The sequence below is a fragment of the Antedon bifida genome, chromosome 4, assembly GCF_963402885.1.
Source record: "Antedon bifida chromosome 4, ecAntBifi1.1, whole genome shotgun sequence".
Lineage (NCBI taxonomy): Eukaryota > Metazoa > Echinodermata > Crinoidea > Comatulida > Antedonidae > Antedon > Antedon bifida.
The window spans coordinates 31,213,813-31,234,591 of record NC_136229.1 but is presented as its reverse complement, the minus strand read 5'-3'; the positions used below and the strand labels follow the sequence as shown (position 1 = coordinate 31,234,591).

Here is a 20,779-nt window from a genome sequence, read left to right as displayed (position 1 = left end):
CGCACTTGGTGCATATGTGCCGGAGGAGGCGTATTTGTGGAGTCGTAGCCAGCCCGGATGGCTGCCACGACCCAGTTTGCAAGTGTCGACCGCGCAGCCGGTCGAAAAGGTGACACTGTCGATATGAACAGGTGTGACGCTGAGACCCGAATGGACTCTGTGCGTTTGATGTAGAACTTTAGTGCTCGCACTGGGCACCAAAGTTTGTCTTCCTCAACCCCTGAATAAGCAGCAATGGTGGGAACAAACACAGTCGGCGGCGAGAAGTTCAATGTCTGAGATTTTGCAAGAAAATCTTTCCTAAACACTAGCCGAGCGCCACCCCGTTCAAACCTGACGTGCCCTGGCTCCAGAGATAGAGCGTGCAGTTCACCTCTGCGCTTGCACGAGGCTAGTGCAATCAAAAAGGCAGTTTTGAGAGACAGGTTGTAAAGCGATGCCCTACTCAGGGGCTCGAAGGGTGGGCGCATAAGAGCGGCTAGGACGACATTGACGTCCCAACGTGGAATCAAGGCCTTAGTAGGAGGCCGTTCTCGAAACATCCCGCGAAGCAAACTTGAAATTGCAGGGGATGAAGAGATGGTCGAGCCGTCTTTAAAGGTCGGAATTACTGCACCCAAGGCAGACCGATAGCCGGATACGGTGCGAACCTGCAGACCTGACTCAAACAGGTAATGCAGAAAGGCGCAGACCTGGCCTAAAGTCACTTTCATAGGGTTAGTCTTTTGGCGCTTGCACCATTTGAAAAAATGCTTTAATCGGCTATTGTAGACAGCAAGAGTGGATTCCCGTCGGGATTTCGCCGCGAGGGCGGCCGGGCCATCTGGAATGCCTGAGTCTCTGAAGCGATCCCTGACAATGGCCATACAGTCAGGTCGAGGGATTTGAGGTTCGGTAGGGCAAACCGAGCTCGGCCCTGCATCAGCAAGTCCTTCCGTATCGGAAGACGTAACGGCTGATCGTACAGAAGGCTTAGTAGCAGTGGAAACCACGGCTGCCTGGGCCAATATGGCGCTATTAGTAGGACTCGGCATTGATGGCGCTGAATGTGCGTCAGGACCAGTGGTAGTATTGAAATCGGTGGAAAAGCATATGCCCAAAGGTTGTCCCATGGTATGGACAGGGCATCCACCGCCCACGCATGTGCATCCCGGTATCGACTGCAAAACGTCGGGAGCTGCGTGTTGCCTGACGTCGCAAACAGATCTACATGGGGCCGCCCAAAGTGGTTGAATATTTGGGTGGCGATTATTGGAAGGAGACGCCATTCCGTAGGACGTAAAAATGGGCGGGACAGTGCGTCCGCCACTATGTTCAGACGGCCCGCAATGTGGGCCGCTGATAGTTGGATGTTGTGTTTTATACACCACATTAGCAACGTCCACGTGTGGCAACATAGCGTGGGAGACCGTGTGCCCCCTTGCCTGTTTATGTATGCCACGACGGTTGTGTTGTCGGAATTGACGAGAACATGGCGATTTGCCAGATGGGGAAGAAGAGCCTCCAACGAGCGCTCGACTGCCCAAAGTTCGAGCAGGTTGATGTGGGCGCGCGTCTCCTCGGGCGACCAAAGGCCGGAGACGCGAATGTCTGGAGACGGTATGTGACCGCCCCAGCCTACTTCGGATGCGTCCGTTTCCACACGGACCTCCGGAATTGACCTTTGTATAGGTGTGCCCACAAGTAACCTGTCTTCCACTAGCCACCATTCGAGATGCGAGATAATGAACGCATTCGTTGGAACCACTTTGTATAGAGGGTCCGATTTCGGGCGGTACGCTGCCAGAAGGTGCAGATGTAGAGGCCGCATCCTTAACCGGCAGAACGGAACGAGGGCGACGAAGCTGGCCAGTGACCCTAAGGTGCGTAGCCAGTCGTACGCCGTCGGAGCCTGAGCATTGATAAGATGTAGCACTGCAGTTCTTGCCTTGGCCACACGCTCGATGGATGGGCACGCACGGCCCGTAACCAAATTTATTTGGGCTCCGAGATACAGAGGGTTCTGAGAGGGAAGAAGACATGACTTCTCCTCGTTTATTATGAACCCTGCTTGTTCCGTCACGAGGCGGACAAAGGATAAGCTGCTTAACAGCTGGTCCCTGGACTGGGCCACGATCAACCAATCGTCTAAGTACATGAAAATTCTGATGCCGTGTTGATGAAAGAACGCCGCCAGGGTTCTCACTAGACGAGTAAACACTCGTGGGGCCGTTGAGAGGCCGAACGGCAGAGCAACGAATTGGTATACCTGATCGTGAATGCGGAAGCGCAGCCAACTCTGGTGTTCTTGCGCAATAGGCACGTGAAAGTAGGCGTCTTTCAAGTCTATTGTGGCTGCCCAGTCCCCTCGTCTTAGCCCCAACAGGATAGATGAGATAGTCTCCATCCTGAACCTGCGGGGCCGGATGTACCGCTTGTTCAGACTTTTGAGGTTTAGGATGGGTCGCCAGTCGCCAGATTTTTTCTGGGCGAGGAAAACGGTGGATTCGTGTCCCGGGATCGTAAGGTGTTCTTTTTGAACGTGCACTACGGCTCCTTTCTGGAGCAGTGCTTCGAGGCCCGTCATGAGCGCTTGACTCTTTTTCGGCTCTGACGGAATCCTCGTGTGTCGGGCACCTCCGCTCATTGGAGGGCTCGAAAATTCGATACGATACCCGTGTGTCACGGTGGAGAGTACCCATCTGTCTTTTGTGAGGGTCTCCCAAACCCGTGAAAACCGTTTTAAGCGACCCCCCACCTGCCCGCCCTCGCCTGGAGGGACGGGCGTCCCCGGGCCGTCACCGGCGCTTCACATTATAATAGCGGCGACCACCCCTGTGGGTGGCGCCTCTGCCACCCCTATTTCGCATTCCGCGAGGGGGGTGTGAAGCCTGTCTGGATGTAGAAGCCTGATCTCTTAGCGCAGGCTGAGCCGGTGGCGGCGGGGGAGGCTGCATCTGCTGAGGAGCAGCGGGGACAGGCGGCGGTCGTGCGGCTGTCCTTGGGCGCGAATTGCTGGCCCGGCGTTTTTGCGGGAAGCGCGATCTCGTTTCCCGACGAGCTTCCCTCTCACGAGCCCATTTATCCTCCTTTTGCGAGAAAGAGCCAAAGAACAAGTCCCGCGCCCCGAAGGAGTCAGATGTAGTAAATCTACGGAAATCGGTCGGTGCGATGTCAGTTGCACCCAAGACGTTAATACGACGGGCCGCGGCCGCAGATAAGGAGATCGTTGCCTGTTGATCAACAACCAGGCCCATGATCTGTTGTAGTAAAGCTATCACGTCCGAATCGCCCTGGGGCGGATGTTCTGGATCAGCCAGAAAGGATAGCAAGTACCCGGCCATAGAGGCGGCTCTAAGCGTCTCGCGTGCGGCCCTGTCGACGGACGTGAGGACGTCCTCCGTCCGGGATTCCGAAGGCTTCAAATAGTTAGTCCTGGACGGGTCCAGATTCTGGTCCTCGCGGACCCGCTCCTTCGCTGACTCCGGGACGCTCGGCGCCGCGATGTACAGATCAAATTGTTTCTGCGGCACCGGAAAAGCCGATGATAGGTTATAAGGCATAGGCCTACGTATCTTGGGCTCCTTAGCGATCAGCTCTACCCGTTCCACAAGTTCCGGGTCGAGAGGCGTAACCGGGCACGATGACACCTTCTTAAAGGGCGTGCGCACGCCAAAAGTAGAATACCGCTTAGATGAAGGAGTATGCTTGGGCTCACGATACGTGAAATCGACGCCGAGAAAGGACAGCACGTCGGGGACCGTCCGCATTACTAGCGCCTGCAGACCTTCCTCCCCTGGCCCGGCCTGCTCTCTTAAGCTATCTCTATCATCGTCAGAGAGCGAGACCATCGTCCTGTCACTATCGTAGTCCCTTTGCTGGACGGACGAACCATCGAAAAACGAGGTCTGCTGTGGGCCAACATCAATGTATGGAATATGGGGAGGAGGTCTATTCTGAGAGGGTACCTCAGGCTCATCCCTCGGCAGAGCTCTCACGGCTGCAACAATGGCTTGCAGTAGCGCCGGGGAAACCTCATTCACCCCCGGGACCGCAGAGGCCGCAGCCGAGGCAGGCATATCTGGAAGACTAACTTCCGGCGCAGCGGCAGGAGGGCCTGCCGTATCGGCGGTACTCACCTCCGGGGGTGGTACAGTTTCCGTGCGCTCTCTAGGCTTAGGGAGCGATTTAAACTTGGACGGTGTCCAGCGGACACAAACATCGCACGGCGACAACTCGGAACACGTGCGGCAATTTATGCACTCCAAGTGGCGGTCCCACTTCACGGTAGAGCGGGGACCCCTACATTTAACACACTCCTGCTTAGGCATGGCGAACTAGCAACCTACTTCTACCCACTACCTAATCAAACCACAAAGATGTTCCAGTATTTCTATCCAGGTGGTACCCTGGATAACGGCTTACAACGCTATTAATTTTAACTCTTGGCAACTAGCCAAGAGTAACGATTTTAAACGTATCAAATTACAAGATAACGATCTAGCTACAAAGTGCTACACGTAATGTGATACTACACTTAGCTTCGTTTTCTTTCTATTCTTCTCTTCTAGTCTACTGTAAGTCTTTATTGTTAATTCCTCAGGAATTCCAGGAATGTATTCCAAAGACGTTCGTACACAACGACGTTACGAAAAGAAATGATGACGATGATAAGTGGGCGTGTCTCACTTGAGGGCGTACTGGTGGCGGACTGGTCCATTATCCGACGGGGGTGTGGGAAAATTAATGTTATTAATGTTCTTCTTTTCGTAATGTTTACCTCTCGTCGGAGAGAGAGGCTTATGTTGGTTTATCCAGGTAAGCTAGGCACGATATAGACTCTTGTTTTTAAATTAAATTGGACAAAATAGTAACATAAACCTGGCAACTTTTACTTACTTTTTACTTGCTTCTTAAGTGGCTTTGTTGGATCCAACCAATGCTGTAAGAAAATAATAATTAACAGATTAAAATAAATACAATCAATAGCTGATTGCCAAACAAAAGAATGTATAAAGCTGTCTACACTATCAAACTTTATGTGACAAAAAAATGTGATGTGCATATATGGCCATGATGATTTCATATCACTACTATATTTGGAAATACAGTATCACTACCTTATTTGGGGAGATCACACCTTATTTGTCAAACTAGTTTGATAGTGTAGACAGAGCTTTAGGCTTAAGTAACTTTATCAGAATCTTTATTATTTTGTTGACTCTTGATAATATGTGCCTTCTAAAGCAAGAAAGGCCTACAGTACAGTATGCAATGACAATGCTTGCCATGTCAAATGACACCAAAATGATATTAAATGCTAGTGGGCCTAAGGAGAACACGTGAAATCAAACATTATTTTTTCATACAGTGTACAGTACAGTCCCCGCCAGATTAATGCTCTCCCATAAAATAATCTTACACCTTGATATTATCATTCGCGACGATATGGTTAAAAAAAAAGACTGCTATACCGGATTCACCAGGTTGCTTGTGCAGATGATTACAACAAATAGCGGCCAACTGCTCATGATCGGTCAGACATGACTTAGGATGTTTAATGTCACAAACGAATAATCATTATTTTGTGTTTCATCAGCTATAACAAGTGTATTACAATATGCCTGGATTACTCCCTGACAGCAGGAAAGGCTTAAAGCAAACTTGAATAATATAATGATCAATATTTAGCACCTTAGCCCTCAACAAGGGGCACCAAAAGATCAAAGCAAAACTTGGGGCATCAGTATAAAGGGTAAATCAGCAATACTAAATAGCAAGTTTTGTTGTGTTTAGAAACTATTGGAATATGCCTGCCAGCAAGTCTATTCAAAAAAGCTTTAGCTGATTTTAATAACAATTAAAACTTGATTAACTACGTACAGTTATATAATGTTGGCTTTTTAAATGGCTTAAATAATGTTCTTTACCAAGAGGTCTACTGTAAAGTAAAACCTGTTTTCCACTACTGTGGGCAAAATTGTTTGTACAAATCAAAAAAGCGCAGCATAGGAAATTAACCCCTTTTAAAACCTTGTACTTTTTATTTATTTTTAGCAGTTTAGCGCTTTATGGGCCATGAAATGCAGAACACACATCCTACAGTAATGAACACAAAATGGTTATTCATTTCTGATTTCCGAATACAGTTATTATTTACTTTATGGTTCTTTACTGCAGTATAGTTTAAACTCTTTCGTATCTTATTTGATACACATTCCGATAGCTAGCATTTAGATCAATATTTACATAACTGTGCTGTAAAATGCATGGCACACTACTGTGCAGATTTCTATCATCAGAGACCAACAAAATACTCCCTTTTAAAATTGTCTAGCCTTTGTGCATATTTAAAGAGTAAGATACAGTTAAATGAACAGGATTTTAGGCGATTTATTAATTTTAATCCTATCATGTCACACCTATGTGTGAGTTATTGTTTGTATGGAGGCTTGCATTCACACCTAGTTGAAAATACCTGCTGTGTTTACTGTTTGTGAAACTATTGTTTAAACTTAAGCTTAAAACAGTGTTTAGTGTAAATTTAGTATAGGTCATTTAAGGACAAGGACTAACCCTAATAATTAGTGTTTAATCACTAGGTAATCAACTCTTCCAAAACTAGATATTGTACCACTGGGCCAGTTTCTTTGTGTAGAAAGATGTGGTGTTCAGAATGTCATAGAAATTGGATCATCATCATTACTTAATTGGGAAGATAATACTTATAATAGGAAATATATGAACAAACATGAAGAAATAAGAAAAGAAAGGTTGTAGGAAAAAGGGAAAGAAAAGATGGAAAATAAGAAATGTGGAAGAAGAAAGGAAAGATGAGCGGATTGATAAGCTGGAAAAGAGAATCAAGAAAAGAGGGATGACTGATATTGATAAATACTTACTGCTATTTGTTCAGCATCTGTGTAGCTTAGGCCAAAATAATCTTTCTCTACAATATCCAACGAATAAAACACTTGTTCATAGAGTTCTTCTGCTTTTGCACTTTTCTATGAGAAAAAAAATTGACAGATAGAAGTTAGAAATGTTAATCACAAATTAAATAAAACATGTAGTTAATTATGAACTAGGAAATATACTCCTATGGCGGTTACTCCACCCCCAACCTCTCCTTCTCCCGAAATGTTTGTTTTTCTTGCATTACAATATATTCATAAATTGACAATCTGTCATAATCTGATTGATTCACTACACTCGCTATTCGAGGTTCCTTTTGCGGAGGCGAAATATACCAACTTGACAAAAAAAACAATTTGATTACTGTACAGTACAAGGTGGCAGACATGCCAAATTTCAACCAATGTATTATACAATATTACAGTATAAGTTTCTGAAAAAAGTAATTAGTTACAGTAATGTACAAATCTCTGATGGTGAATTAGATACATCTGCTTAGTACTATGTCAGTAGGCTTTATTATAACCCATACAGCATAATGTTAATAATTCTATTAAACTGACTAAACTGAATAATACATTAAGTGCTACAGTGTTTATGACGATAACACTCATAATAATACACTGTAAGTACTGTATGTAAAATAATGATATGTATACTGAATACACTGTACATTCAAACCATGAACTATACACTACTGGATTATAATTTTCATTATTCCATCATGCATGATCAAAATACACAATGGCTGACACAACACAAGGTCTTATGATTGAATAACTAATCTCAAAAGCATTGTACAAACACAGCCTACAATGCTTCAACAACGCTCGTACAATACACTCGACAGCAAACTCATTCAAACGAATTCACAGCAAAAACTGCAATACTGTACAACTTTTCATTTCATGCAATATATTTGTTTACAATTTTAGAAAATATTTTAGGATTGTTTCCAAATGGAACACGATCTCATTCTCGGTGAACAGCAGCTAATGATCTGGGTTTTGTTGATTCAACAAACTCCCACCCTAAAACAGACGTGCTAAGTTAATCAAGTTTTATCGTAAATTTCCCATAAACTTAAGCTAAATTTGCTTTTGAATGCTTTTGCTTTTTTGGTGATGCCACCATTTTGGAAATAAATGTTGATTTTTTTTTGATTGATTTGAAATTGTTATTGTTTGGATGGCTTACAATATCTCCATTTTCGTACATCCGTAATTGGGCTAAATTTCTAAAGTAAAATTACAGACAGTAGTATGGAAATTCAGTAGTTTGTCAGCCTGCTACTGTGCCTCTATTTTCAGATAAGCATTTCAATGATGTTTAGAAGCCATTTTGATTTATATAATAATATCTATAAATATTCCACCCTAAACAAAGTGAATCCAGATGGTAGTATGATTAGAATCCCAGTCAAATTCTTTACACTGCTCACCAAAGCAGAACCAACCAAAGCCATTTACTACTACTAGGATTGTACAGAACCAACCAGACCAACCAAAGCCATTTACTACTACTAGGATTGTACAGTAACAGTAAATAATGTTTTCAAGCTTTTGACCTTTTAACTCTACAATGTACTACAACCTGGAAAGGTTTAAATAGAGGGTACTAAACAATTGGATTCAAATAAATGTAGGGACCTTTAGTGTCATTTTATATGGTACAGTACCCTCTGTCTCTTACTCTGAGCTCAGAGCTTTACTGTACTTCAAATGTCATGTTGATCATGATAAAGTTGAATTGTGAACAAATACGTAAAGAAAATTTTCCATATAGAGATAAATAAATAAATATATTCAGTATGAAATTGTGTTCACACTATTCGATGAACAATTCTCAACCTTTGCTGATAGCATGTAAACTGGCCCTAGAGTTCTATAAACACCTCTGACCCTAAAAGAGTACACCAACACCTTAGGCTGGCCCTAGAGTATGACTACTGTAGTAACCTCCAGCCCAACACCAGGCCCTTAGATGGCCCTGGGTAAGTAGGCTGAATGAGCAGCTACAGTAATCTGATGATGAGAAATGTAAACATATGAAAGCATTACAAAGAGGATTAATCTATAGATAATTTGGAATACCTTGTCTTATTATCTTCTACTACTGTACAATTGTATGTGAAAACCTTGCATACATTTGGGTCAAGATTTTTTTCTGTCATCATATCAGCAAACAAAATTGGTAATAAAAAATTATAAAATCTCTCTTGAGGGCGTGGTTGTGGACGATACCATTATCCGATAGGGGTGCTCAACAAATTTTCTCTTTTCGTAATTGAATCTTCTTTTCGAAGAGAAAGGGCTATATTGTCGGTTTATCCAGGTAAGCAGGCATGAAATAGACTATAATAGTATCCTGGATTTTTAGAGTGCTTAATGTTGAGCGCTTTACATATTATTACCTTGGCGTCATTTGGACCACACTCATGAAAACACACTCCCATGTTCCCATTTGTACACCTAGGGGTGGAGAGTAGCTACTTGAAGAACAACTTTCTGAAGCCGAGGAAGGGGAGAGCTAAACATAAAACATTGACTTATATTCAATTAGTTTCACACATCATTACAGTATCGCTGTACATACAGTACAGTAGACCAGACGAAAAATGCTAACCACACTCTCCATGACATTGGGAGCAACTTGATGCCTAAAATGTGTGACAGCTGCTATAGCCAGTTTATAAGCTTGAAATCAATTATAACATGGGCCTATGACTCCCAATAATAATTTGGCTTAAACCACAAAAAACTAACAATGTAATGCTTACTAGACTGTTCCTACTGTACATCACCTGTATACTGACCATGACCTTGTAACCAATCTCAAGCTTCTATTTTATTTACTGTACAATGCTGAAGAAGTTACAGTATTACAGTACTTTATGGTTGTGTTTACAAAATTTGTAAGCACCCACAACAACCTGCTAGCGCCAGAAAACTAGAAAATCCTCAATCTTAGCTGTTTACGAAAACTGACCGGCACCGGATAACAATTAAAATTTTTGAGCGAACATACTACTGATACGATTTACACTACACAGTCCCCAAGGACCAGTGCGTACTGTGAAAATTTACCGGGCCACCTTCGGCCTGCAAAGCCCCACTAAATCCGGACAGACAGCCATAAAGAACTTGTTAAGGAATGAATAATTATACAATTTACCAGGGACGTCCCCAGAAATTCAAGTTTCGTATACGCACCCTGTATGTAGCAAGGATGAATGTCACTCTGTAATTTTAACCTACCTACAGAAAAACAAATCTTTACTTTGTGCACTTTGGTATAGCCCCATTTACACCAACCAAGCAACTCTTTTTTTAATTAATATATTTATTAAAATGTTTCTTAGCTATTTATAGATTCATCAATTATGAATAAAAAACTGTCAAATGCAATATCTGTTTTGTTTCTTGTTTCAAGTTCGTTGTTAGCTACTCTAATGACCCGTAGGCAAACTGAAAGGTTCAACCAACATGATGCCATTGTGTGAAGGAGCCATAATCTCACCATGAGCCCAACACTTTGTTCCCACAAACTTGTAAGCTATCAAATCAAACAATTTTGCTCTTAAACAACACATTTATATGGCCTGAGATTATGAAAGAATGTTTATAAAAAAAAACGGTTTTAGTAACTTGTACCAACAAAGATCTTGTTGCCAGCCTAAATTTTACTCAAAATAAAACCGGTTTTTATGGTTTCACATTTGGTGATCGTTCGGGGGTTGGTTGTATTGTAAAGACTTCGTTATTATCCAATGAAAGTGGTCAAACGCTTGCGCCATTCAGTGACTTTCTGAAGTTAGGTCGAATTGAAACCGTGGTTCCAGCTAGAAATTTCTCCACGGAACCTATTTTAGAAAATTGTTTTGACGATCAACTCAAATGAATTTGATTAATTTTTTTCTTTCTCGCATTATCCTTACTCTAGTCAGGCAATGCATTTAAATTATTGAGCATTAGGTTCATTACCTTTGTAAAAACTTACACAAAAGCCTGTTTTTTAGTCTATTATTCTGCCCACTAGCTAAATCCTAGATTATGATTCAATCTTGGTAAATACTTTGGCTTAAATAGCTCCCAGTGTTCCGGCTATAGATCACGTTTGATACAGTTCTAAAGGTAACTGTTACTTTAGTTTTTTTTGGATTATGTTTCAAAAAGGAAACACTAGAGTAATACCTTTTCTTTAATTACTTCCTGAATTTGTAGTGTGTGTACTGTAAAATAAGTCCACTTTTCAAACAAGGGTTTTCAGATTCTTGAACCATGGAGTACTAATATTTTATAGTTAGTATTTCTTCTTGTTCTCTTTATTTCAACCTTTGGTTGTTTTTTTAGTATTTTATACCATTACCACTATACCATACCAGTCAAGTTAAAAAAAAAAAAGTTAACCCTTCCTCTGTATTATTAATTAATATTATAATATTGAAACCATCAAACCTGTGTCGACACAAATACACTATCGCCACATCCTCAACCATCGTGAATTGAAAGTTCCCCATTATAATTATAATAATGTCCTCCAATTAGTAACCATTTTGTTGTGGCTACAACCATTTTAATCATCCAAAGTGCCTGAGCAAATGAAATGTGGTGAGCAATCATAATTAACAGAGACAACTATTATAGTTCATGGACTATACCATTTGTGGAAAGGGGGATTCAATGAAAACTTTTCGAGCTATACTGTATCTCGCTGTTCGATGAGAAAGGCTATTATCCAGATAAGCTAGGCACGAAATAGACAATGTGTACATCACAGACTCTTCAATGAGATCAGTACAAAAACCCATGTCTTTTTAAGAAATGATGGGTACACACTCATAGGATGTGGACTGTACAAGTTATAAAAATAGAGTTTATTCAATTTAATTTTTCTATTTTTATTTCTATTTATTTTCTCTTTTGGAGAAAGGCTATTGTCGGTTTAAATTAAAGGCTATTGTCGAATTAAATCCAACTAGCCATGAAACGTACTTGAACACAAACTAAACCTACAGCACAGTTTAATACAAACAATATGTAAAATATTACTTGTTTTTCAACTATGTATACTATCAATTTCTAACCAGAAAGTGATTAATTTAGGAATTGCCAATAATGAGAAAACCACTTGTACTGTGTGAATGCTATCATAAAAGTTTCATTGTAAGGAATTTTCATTATTATATTATTAGCGGAATTCCCCTCTATTGCTCATACTATTGCATGATGACACTGGCAGTCTCAATACAGTTTAATTTTGAAGGGAAACATGTAGAGGTCATTGCCATTTCATGTTGAGACTGCATTATGATTTAACCATCAGTTTCAATACTATTCTTTCAAATTCAATTTTGTTGTGGTGAATAAATATCATTCTTTACCAATTTTAAATTCCTTTGAAATACTCATTACAAAATACAGTAAATAGTTGAGTGGCCAAGCGGTTAAAAGCAGGGTGACTGCAAACCATGCCATCAATTGGTATAGGTTGAAGCATGGAGTTATAAAATTAGACATTTTATAACTCCATGGTTGAAGTCTCTCCTTTTCCATAGAAGACTAGAGTATGGGGACTACCCAATTGTAATGGTCCATAGGTAGGTAGAACAAGTCTAGCTTGTGTGCACTTTAATTGTTTTCAATTGTACCAAATGTAAAGATTGTTGTAAGCCATTTTTGGACAAGTTTCTATTTCAAAATTAAAATGTATTTCCATACAAAAGGAAATGAAAGGAAAAGAAAGAATTGAATTAATTGATCATATCTATTTTAGTATTTAAAAAAGAAGGAATTTAATAGAGATATTTCCTGTGCATTGTGATTTAACAAAGAAAGCCTTTATTTATGATGTTGTTTATGGCTAATAAGTTGAATAGAATAATAACCATGTACTATAAAGTACCTGTAAAAGCTACGGAGACACTATCAGTACCCTTTCCTTACACAAACCGAACTTCCTGATGAAAACCGGAAATTCTGTGACATTCTAAATTCAAATGTGGCTGTAGATTGTATTTTAAGTTACAAAATCAAAGCAATTTCTGTATTTTTTTTGTCGCTTTTACAATTTTTTTCTTCCAAATTAGTACATACCAACTATTATACTAAATTTGTTAGCCACTATTTAACAACAAAAAGGTGTTTACATAAATGGACAGGGAAGCTATTTAAAAATCTGACTGTTTCAATTTGACATGCCCATACATTGGGTAATGTTTACTGTTTAAATGTGACTAGTCTAACAGCACCAAAATGGTTTACCACACTGTACATTTCTTAACCAAATTCTTTTCCTCTTACATCATAGTTTACCTAGGTACTGTAAATGCCCATGCTCACAATAAATAAAGGAAATTATCAACGAAATAAGATATGAATTTTGCCATTGGGAAGATATTCTACCTGGTGAATACCTAAAAATGTCTAGAGTTACAATGGGGGGGGGGGGGGGGGTGGTGGGCGATCCACGATCATTTGTCAGTCATTCTATTATATTTGGAATATTGTATAAAATTTGTATGACCAAGCACAAATTAATGTCCTCAAAAATTGTTATTTATCATTGTAATTTATTCATTCTTACTCTTAGTTTAATTCTTCAGCCCTACATACAGTACATTAGGGCTGAGGTACTATAAGAAAACGTTAGGAAAATCCTTGAAACCTCACTGTTTGTTGTAAATTTTTTATCTCTTCAATTTCTCAAGCAATCCTGCAGCCTTTCAAAAATATTTGGCGGCCCCTATTTTGCGGAACGTCGCAGTTAAAAGTAAGATACACTGGTATCAGCCCACAATTAGATGACGCATACATAGGAAAGTACCCCCTTTGATTATTATAGCAGGCATACAGTGTGTTTAGCGTGAAAGCCTTTTGTGTTATCGTTCATAGTGAGTCATTCTGGTATTGATCAATTTGCTTATAAAGTTAACATAACAATGCATTTTGAAAGGCAATTGATGGTAATTTCATAGTCAAGATCCTTATCTTAGGAATTCAGTAGCTTTATAAATAAAAAAAAACCTGAATTATTGTTAAAGAACCTTTGTGAGATTTCCTTTAAAAAAATAATTAATAATCTCGGACAGCAGACTCAAAAATGAATTTAGGTGACGAAAATAAATACAACATTTCAAATTACTGATCACTTTTTAATAAAAAAAAAATTGAATTTAATATTCATCCAGTTAGTTCAATACAGTTTTCCGCATACAATAATCCTTTTTTATTTGCTTTATTTTAAAGTAGAAACTACAAGACCAGAGGGTTGAATCGAGGGACTTGTTTCTGATGCCAACAGTTTTTTTGTGGAATTGATTACGTCAACATTTAATAAATTAAAGAAGTACAGTCAGACACAGTGAACTATAGTTGCAGTTTCTTACAAAAAAACGCCGCTCGACTTTTAGACGTAACAGTTTTAATTATTTATTAGAAATGTTCTTTTTTTCAAACCAACAATTAGTATATAAACTTACCTCGACAGTTTCACTGTCCTGAACATTTCTAATAAATTATTACTACAAACCAGATTGAACATTTTCTGTTTTTTGTTTAACAATCAGTAGTAAACATTTTGTGTAAATAAAGTCTGGCCTACTGTACAGAACAAAAATATAATCAACTTAACTACGTATAGTAATGTGGAGTTAATACTGTAGTACTAAATGATTTAAACTACTTTCCCCGAAGGAATTCCAAGTTGTTATAAATACAGTATCAATAAAAAAAAGAAAAATACTTTATGAGTTTGTGCTAAAAATATCCAGGAAGATGTCACAAATAATAAATATTTACACAATCACATTTATGGACCACACACTAGAACACCATGTAATGATTGTCAGACTAATTTGATGCATTATAATGCATTAGAACACTAGTGACTATTAATTTTTAAATAACACTATTTTATGGTGAGAAAATTGTTAGAGGTGAGGGGGAGAGGAACATTACCTTATCACTTTAGCTTTATTTCGGAAACGGACGTCCATAGTTACAAAATCAATTGCATAAATAAGTTTCAATAAAAAAGGCAGACAAAAAAAAATTACCTTATGATATCAGTAAATAATTAATGAACAATTGTTACTGTTATAAATTCATTTGAGATCATTTTGAACTGTGAGTGTGATGCCATTTGATTTCAATATGGTTTTACAGTAATACCATTTTTAACCTAATTATAACATTTGTACATAATAATCATTTTTAGGAAAGAAATAGATGCTGCATTGGCAGGATCATGTATAAAAATAAATCAGACAAATTTCTGTGCGCTTTCATTGGGATACCTACTGTGATGCCATTTGATTTCAATATGGTTTTACAGTAATACCATTTTTAACATAATTATAACATTTGTACATAATAATCATTTTTAGGAAAGAAATAGATGCTGCATAGGCAGGATCATGTATAAAATATAAATCAGACAAATTTCTTGTTTCTGCCTCAAAATAAAATATTTATTATACTAAATAATAATCATTTTCATTACCAATACTTCCCTATTTTCTATAAATTAAACATAGTATTAGTAATAATCAGATTCTAATCTATCATTTTCTATCCGTGTCCTTTCACTGTAATCAATTTACTGCAAATTTGTTCGATAAATAGAATAGTCTACAGTCCTTACTTTACAATCACAATGCCACATACTGTAATGAACAATAGATCTATTTTGAATACCATTACCATGTCAAGACCACAATTAATCTCATTCCATTTTCCTAACTGTTCCTTTCATTACTTTAATCAAAGGCAGATAATCCTACACAATCTCTTATCATTCAAATAATATCTATTTTCCAGTCAGACAGTAATTATTCTTAAGCTGGTCTTAGTCACATGATTATACTTGTAATTTCCCACGTCACAATAACAATATGATAATATAAAATAAATCTGAACAAAGTGAGGCAAGAATTGTATGTTTTATTGAATTAAATTGTCGAAGGTGTACAGTATTTGAATAATCAGGTAATTCCATGGGTGGATGGATGTATACCAAGTACTTGGTGTAGGTGTGGTCACCTACTGTAAAGTAACCCGACACCATTTAAATTTAAAATCTTCCACAATCCATTCAACTGCTCTATTATTACAACACACAAGAGTATTACGATCTTGTCACTATGCTCACTCTGACTAATGACAATTATTGACCAGAGATGGTATTACGGTATTATTTCATCCTTTTTGGCACAAACTGCAAACAGGAGAACCCTTTCCTATCATCAAAATGATGCAGAATATTATTTTAATAAAAGAATATTGTAGCCTAGGCCTATTGTAATATTGATGGACAGTCTTTTTTATGATGGTGAATCTTTTCACATCTAATAATACATGATTATTCGCTATGACTAAAGATACGGTACCGTATCCATACTACATTTAGAGTATTAATTGCCATTATGATTGAGACTTTACAGGGGTATAGTTTTTCTGTCTAATAAAGGAGTCTTTTGAGTGTTGGAATTGATCTTCAACAAAAAGCTTGCATTCGGTTGGTTAACGTTTTCCAATCGAATGACATTTTACAATTTTCCATTTGATACAAAAAGTACTCAATGAATCTTTATTCTTAGCACGAAAGTTGTCAATCGACTGGTGATCTACTCTGGCTGTAGCCTAACTTTGGTTAGACATAGGCTAGGCCTCCAACCAAACGAATAATTAAAATGACAGACAAAATATTGTCAACACAATAATTTGCTGGTTTCTTGTTTTGTTGTTGGCTGCCAATTTTTTTTATTTTGTAAAAAAGCAACACAAAGTCATTTATTTAAAAGAGAAGAATAAAAACAACCATACTTTTATAAATAGTAGAAAATAATGAAAACAATGATTACCTTAATTTCAAATTGTTTGTCAGTTCCATCCAGTAACAAAACCTTACAGACCAGCACATTCTTTTTGGTGCCACTCACACGGACTTCCCCTGCTGCTGCTCCACTGGTATGATGACGACGGTACCTCCTAGAAAAACGATTACTCAGAAATCGCATCATTTTGATATTTGAAAAGTTTTTAAACCATCACACGAATAAATAAATATGATTGTTATACCATCAAGGTATTTAACAGTATCCTAAATTCCGTAACAGACTTTGTTTTGAATGTGTATTTGCAGACCCATTACCGTTCCGACTCGCTCTCACAACACCCTACAAAATTCCTTTGCGATAATTTTCTTTCTGCGCAATCTCAAAAGTTAAAATTCAATCTATACCGCCCTCAATAATTTAACTAATTATGAGGGCGCTGCAAACAAAACAATTAAAACATCAAACTTTACAATATTATTTAAAATTGGTTTGTTTTTGTAGAACGTCCATTTGATTTATTAAATTGAAATGTTAGTCTCGATAAAAAAAGCATGTTTCCTTTTCATATCATGTCTTCATATCATCATGAGTATAAAATATAAAAATCAATGTGATGAATAAATTTAAAATTGAGGGCGGTAGACTGCATAAATAAACAAGCATGGTCGGTATCGTTTTCGTCAAGTCGAATCGCCGTCTCTATACCCAGACAAGGCCTAGCCTAGTCTTAGGTTTTAATTTAGAGACTACAAGGTTCGTGATTACTAGATCCCGAAATTTGAGAGTCCTACCCAACCAGTTAGGCCTAGACTAGGGGCCGCCAGTACTGTAGGAGGAGGCCTAGCTAGAGAGAGGCTAGGCCTAGTGGATTAGGCCTACTATAGGCCCGGGCCAGGCTAGCTAGGCCCTAACCTAACTAGCCTATAGTATAGTAAGTAGGGCTTGGCCCTCTACGGCCCTACCTAGGCCTAGCTACTGTAGTCTAGAAAAGGAGGCTTTATGTTAGACCGAATAATAAATGCTGTAACTAGGCTAGGCCTCCTAGAATAGAGTCTAAAATTTTCAGTTTTTGCAACCCACCCCCATAGCTCGTCGTATTTTAGTTTATCCATTTCTTTATCGATTTTTCAAAAGAAGTGAAAAAGCATTACAAAAAAATAATACTTTTGTTTTATAAAAGTATCTCAGTCACATTTTTAAATAAATGGACCTCAACCACTTTTTCATTGATTTATTTTCCAACAGAATTTTAAGTGAGAAATATGGCATCTGGAAAAGTTGGACGATTTTTTCTCAAGCCACGGAACATTGCTGTGCTGACCGGCAGTATTCTGACCATCAAACTCTTGCCAGACTTCTTTCCTAAACAGACAACACGGCCCTTTATTGAAGCTTACCAAAATGGGAAAATATGCAATCTACAGGATTCGCAATTAGAAGAGTTCAAAGAAGTTTGTAAAACTCTTGGAGTAGCCAAAGCGGACAAGTATCAAACGTTTGTCACTGGTCGATGGCAAATCGGAGCAAGTGGATCACCTTGGTTACCGAATGGTGTTCACTTTGCAATACCAATTCATTTTGTGGATAACCCAGATACTTCATCTCTTCAGTTGAAAGGCAAATCAGACGGTGCAATGAAGGAAAGGAAAATATTTAAAGAATCATTCAAACTAAGCAAATCTGCTCGGCAATTTGCTCTAGCGGTGGAAACTGCTCGCATTGAGTCGGGACTCCCAATTTTAAAGGCGTGTTTACTTCCGTTGTACTTTCTTATGGGTTATGCAACGTCCTTTGCCATTTTACCGACATTGAACTTTTTACCGCCACCAGTCGCTATACTCGCAATTGGTTCTGTGTACTTCATGTGCTATCGGTTTTCAATTGGACGAATAAACGAATCCATTGACTTTAGTATGGATAAGAAAGTAGCCAATTTAAGCCCAGAGTACGCAAACGGAGGCTTAGAATATGTAGAGACAATACTTCAGAGGAACATTGCTTTAAGAGGTCAGCTGGAAAATGGAAAGAAAAGATTTTCGTATTACGGGAACGAAAATGAAGGAGTATTTTATTCTGCTCACGCTCGATTAACGGAAAGAAAAGATGCAATCAAGACGATAGTAGACGATAATACTAAGTGTCCGATTGAATAGCTGTTAAAGATTCCAAAAATTGTTATAAAGCATGCAAAGATTTTAAAACAGTAGTGTAATTGTGTACTCTGATTTCTTGTTTTGTATCTATTAATACCTTTGAGCTTGATAGTTGAAATTGATAGGCAATACAGCTGCTCGTTGGAGCGTTTCAAATACTGATTGACTATTTCAGTCATTGGTTGAATGTTGTTTATTTCCATTGACATTGGACTCAGCTTTGCCTTTTGTCATATAACCCTTAACATTTCTTTCATTATATTTGTTTTTGATCTTCAAAATTGTGCTAATCCCACGAATAATGAATTACCTGAATAACAAGCAGTTTAACATGGACTCTGACTTGGCAAAATTTTAGACAAATACTAATAGACATTTTTTAATAAAGAGTTAAAAGCTAAATTTCCCAGCTATACAGTACTAAACTAATAATATGCATATTCTGCTTGGCAAATAATGATTAAAAAATGGTAAAGATTATGAAATTTGCTAGACAATTAAAATATTGTAATTTACAAAATGAAGTACTAAGTGTATTATTTTGCATGATTGTATTTTTACTTGTTTTTTAAAGACACTTTCCCTGCGATGTTTTGTAAAATTAATGTGAATATCACTTTAAAACAATTTAGTACAAGTAGTTCGTGTTGAATGTTCTCTACTTAGATGTGCTTAGGTCTAGACTTAGTTTGTACTGTAGGCTATCCTAGCTATAGACCTAGCTTGGTGTTTGTTGATGAAAGTCTTTTTTTTTTGGCAGAATATGTTAATACAAACTGTTCATCAATTTTTTCTTCACAATCGACTACCAAAAGTGGTTGCATCACAGAAGCAAAATGATATATACAGTATCAATCTATGCGTGATGCAGTAAGTATTAATAGGGGGTATCATTTATTACAATCGACCATTAGAAAGACAAAAACAATTAAATCACAATATGCTTATTTCTACATAAAATGTAGTTTGTTTACCTAAATTAGGTTTAAAAAACGTAAGCGTTTATTTGAAGTTGCGGGGAGGATGGTGAGGGTTGTTTATTCCATGATGTTCTATGGGGAGCGTTTATTCAAAGGGGTCGTTTATTCAAAGCGGGGCATTTATTCATGGGGCGTTTATTTGAATAGGTACAATAACATGATAAATTATTCGCTGAGCTTTTTTTTTTTTTTGAGTTGGGTCTAAAGAAACAGGAAATTACAAATGATTTGTTTACATAAATATGTTCACTCAAGCAGAAAAACACCTTTAATTCCTCAGATCACTTTCCCATGACTCAATTGACATTATATTCATTCAGATAGTGTAATAAGAAGGCATTTGTTGTATTAAGTGTTGAGAATTAAACGCTTGGTGAATAAAAATGAAAATATTATGCTAGGATGACCTTTGTATATTGCAATTCTCATAATTAGAGACAAATTACACTGCAGTTGTAACTACCCTAATAAGGTAAATTGATTAATGTCTTACAGGCAGGGAATAAGGAAACTATGTCCACGATAGAGGCATGTGTTACAACATATAACAATATTAACATGTTAATATGTTGTAACACAATGGAGAAAAATACCAGTTAACGACGAGCGAGTATCCTATATTTCGGTTTGGATGCTCATGACATGGACATCCACTACCTTTTCCTTGATCTTGTTTTCTTCTAAGCGCTTCAGGACTAGATTTTGCACTTTAAAAATCCATAACCATTAACCCCAATTGATGTAATAATGATCAACAACTAATGTAGTAAACGAAAATGTCCTCACAGATAATGTAGCTAATATCACCAGCAAATTAATGTACAATTAGTATATTTTTTACAAAACCAATCAATAAAGTAGTAGAGAGTACAGCCTAAGCCAATCCTGCACCTCTCTCCACTTAATGGCAGAAC

The 20,779-nt window shown here is 38.1% G+C and overlaps 2 protein-coding genes across 3 annotated transcripts in view; one reads left to right on the top strand and one right to left on the bottom strand.

Annotated features, from left to right (window-relative positions):
- The window catches only part of LOC144839797 (uncharacterized), a 49,335-nt gene that overhangs the window by 27,581 nt on the left and 975 nt on the right, over positions 1-20,779 (bottom strand). For both annotated transcript variants that reach the window (XM_078695295.1, XM_078695296.1), the window contains exons 2-4: positions 16,757-16,883; positions 6,882-6,986; positions 4,879-4,921 (exon numbers count right to left, since the gene is read on the bottom strand). In XM_078695295.1, coding sequence (XP_078551421.1) covers positions 4,879-4,921; positions 6,882-6,986; positions 16,757-16,883 — 275 coding nt within the window. The remainder of the gene's footprint in view (positions 1-4,878; positions 4,922-6,881; positions 6,987-16,756; positions 16,884-20,779) is intronic.
- On the top strand, positions 17,357-19,405 carry LOC144839735 (transmembrane protein 177-like). The gene is made up of 2 exons (XM_078695207.1): positions 17,357-17,485; positions 17,978-19,405. Exon 2 carries the CDS (start codon positions 17,995-17,997, stop codon positions 18,883-18,885), a length of 891 nt encoding a protein of 296 aa, XP_078551333.1. The 5' UTR covers positions 17,357-17,485; positions 17,978-17,994; the 3' UTR covers positions 18,886-19,405.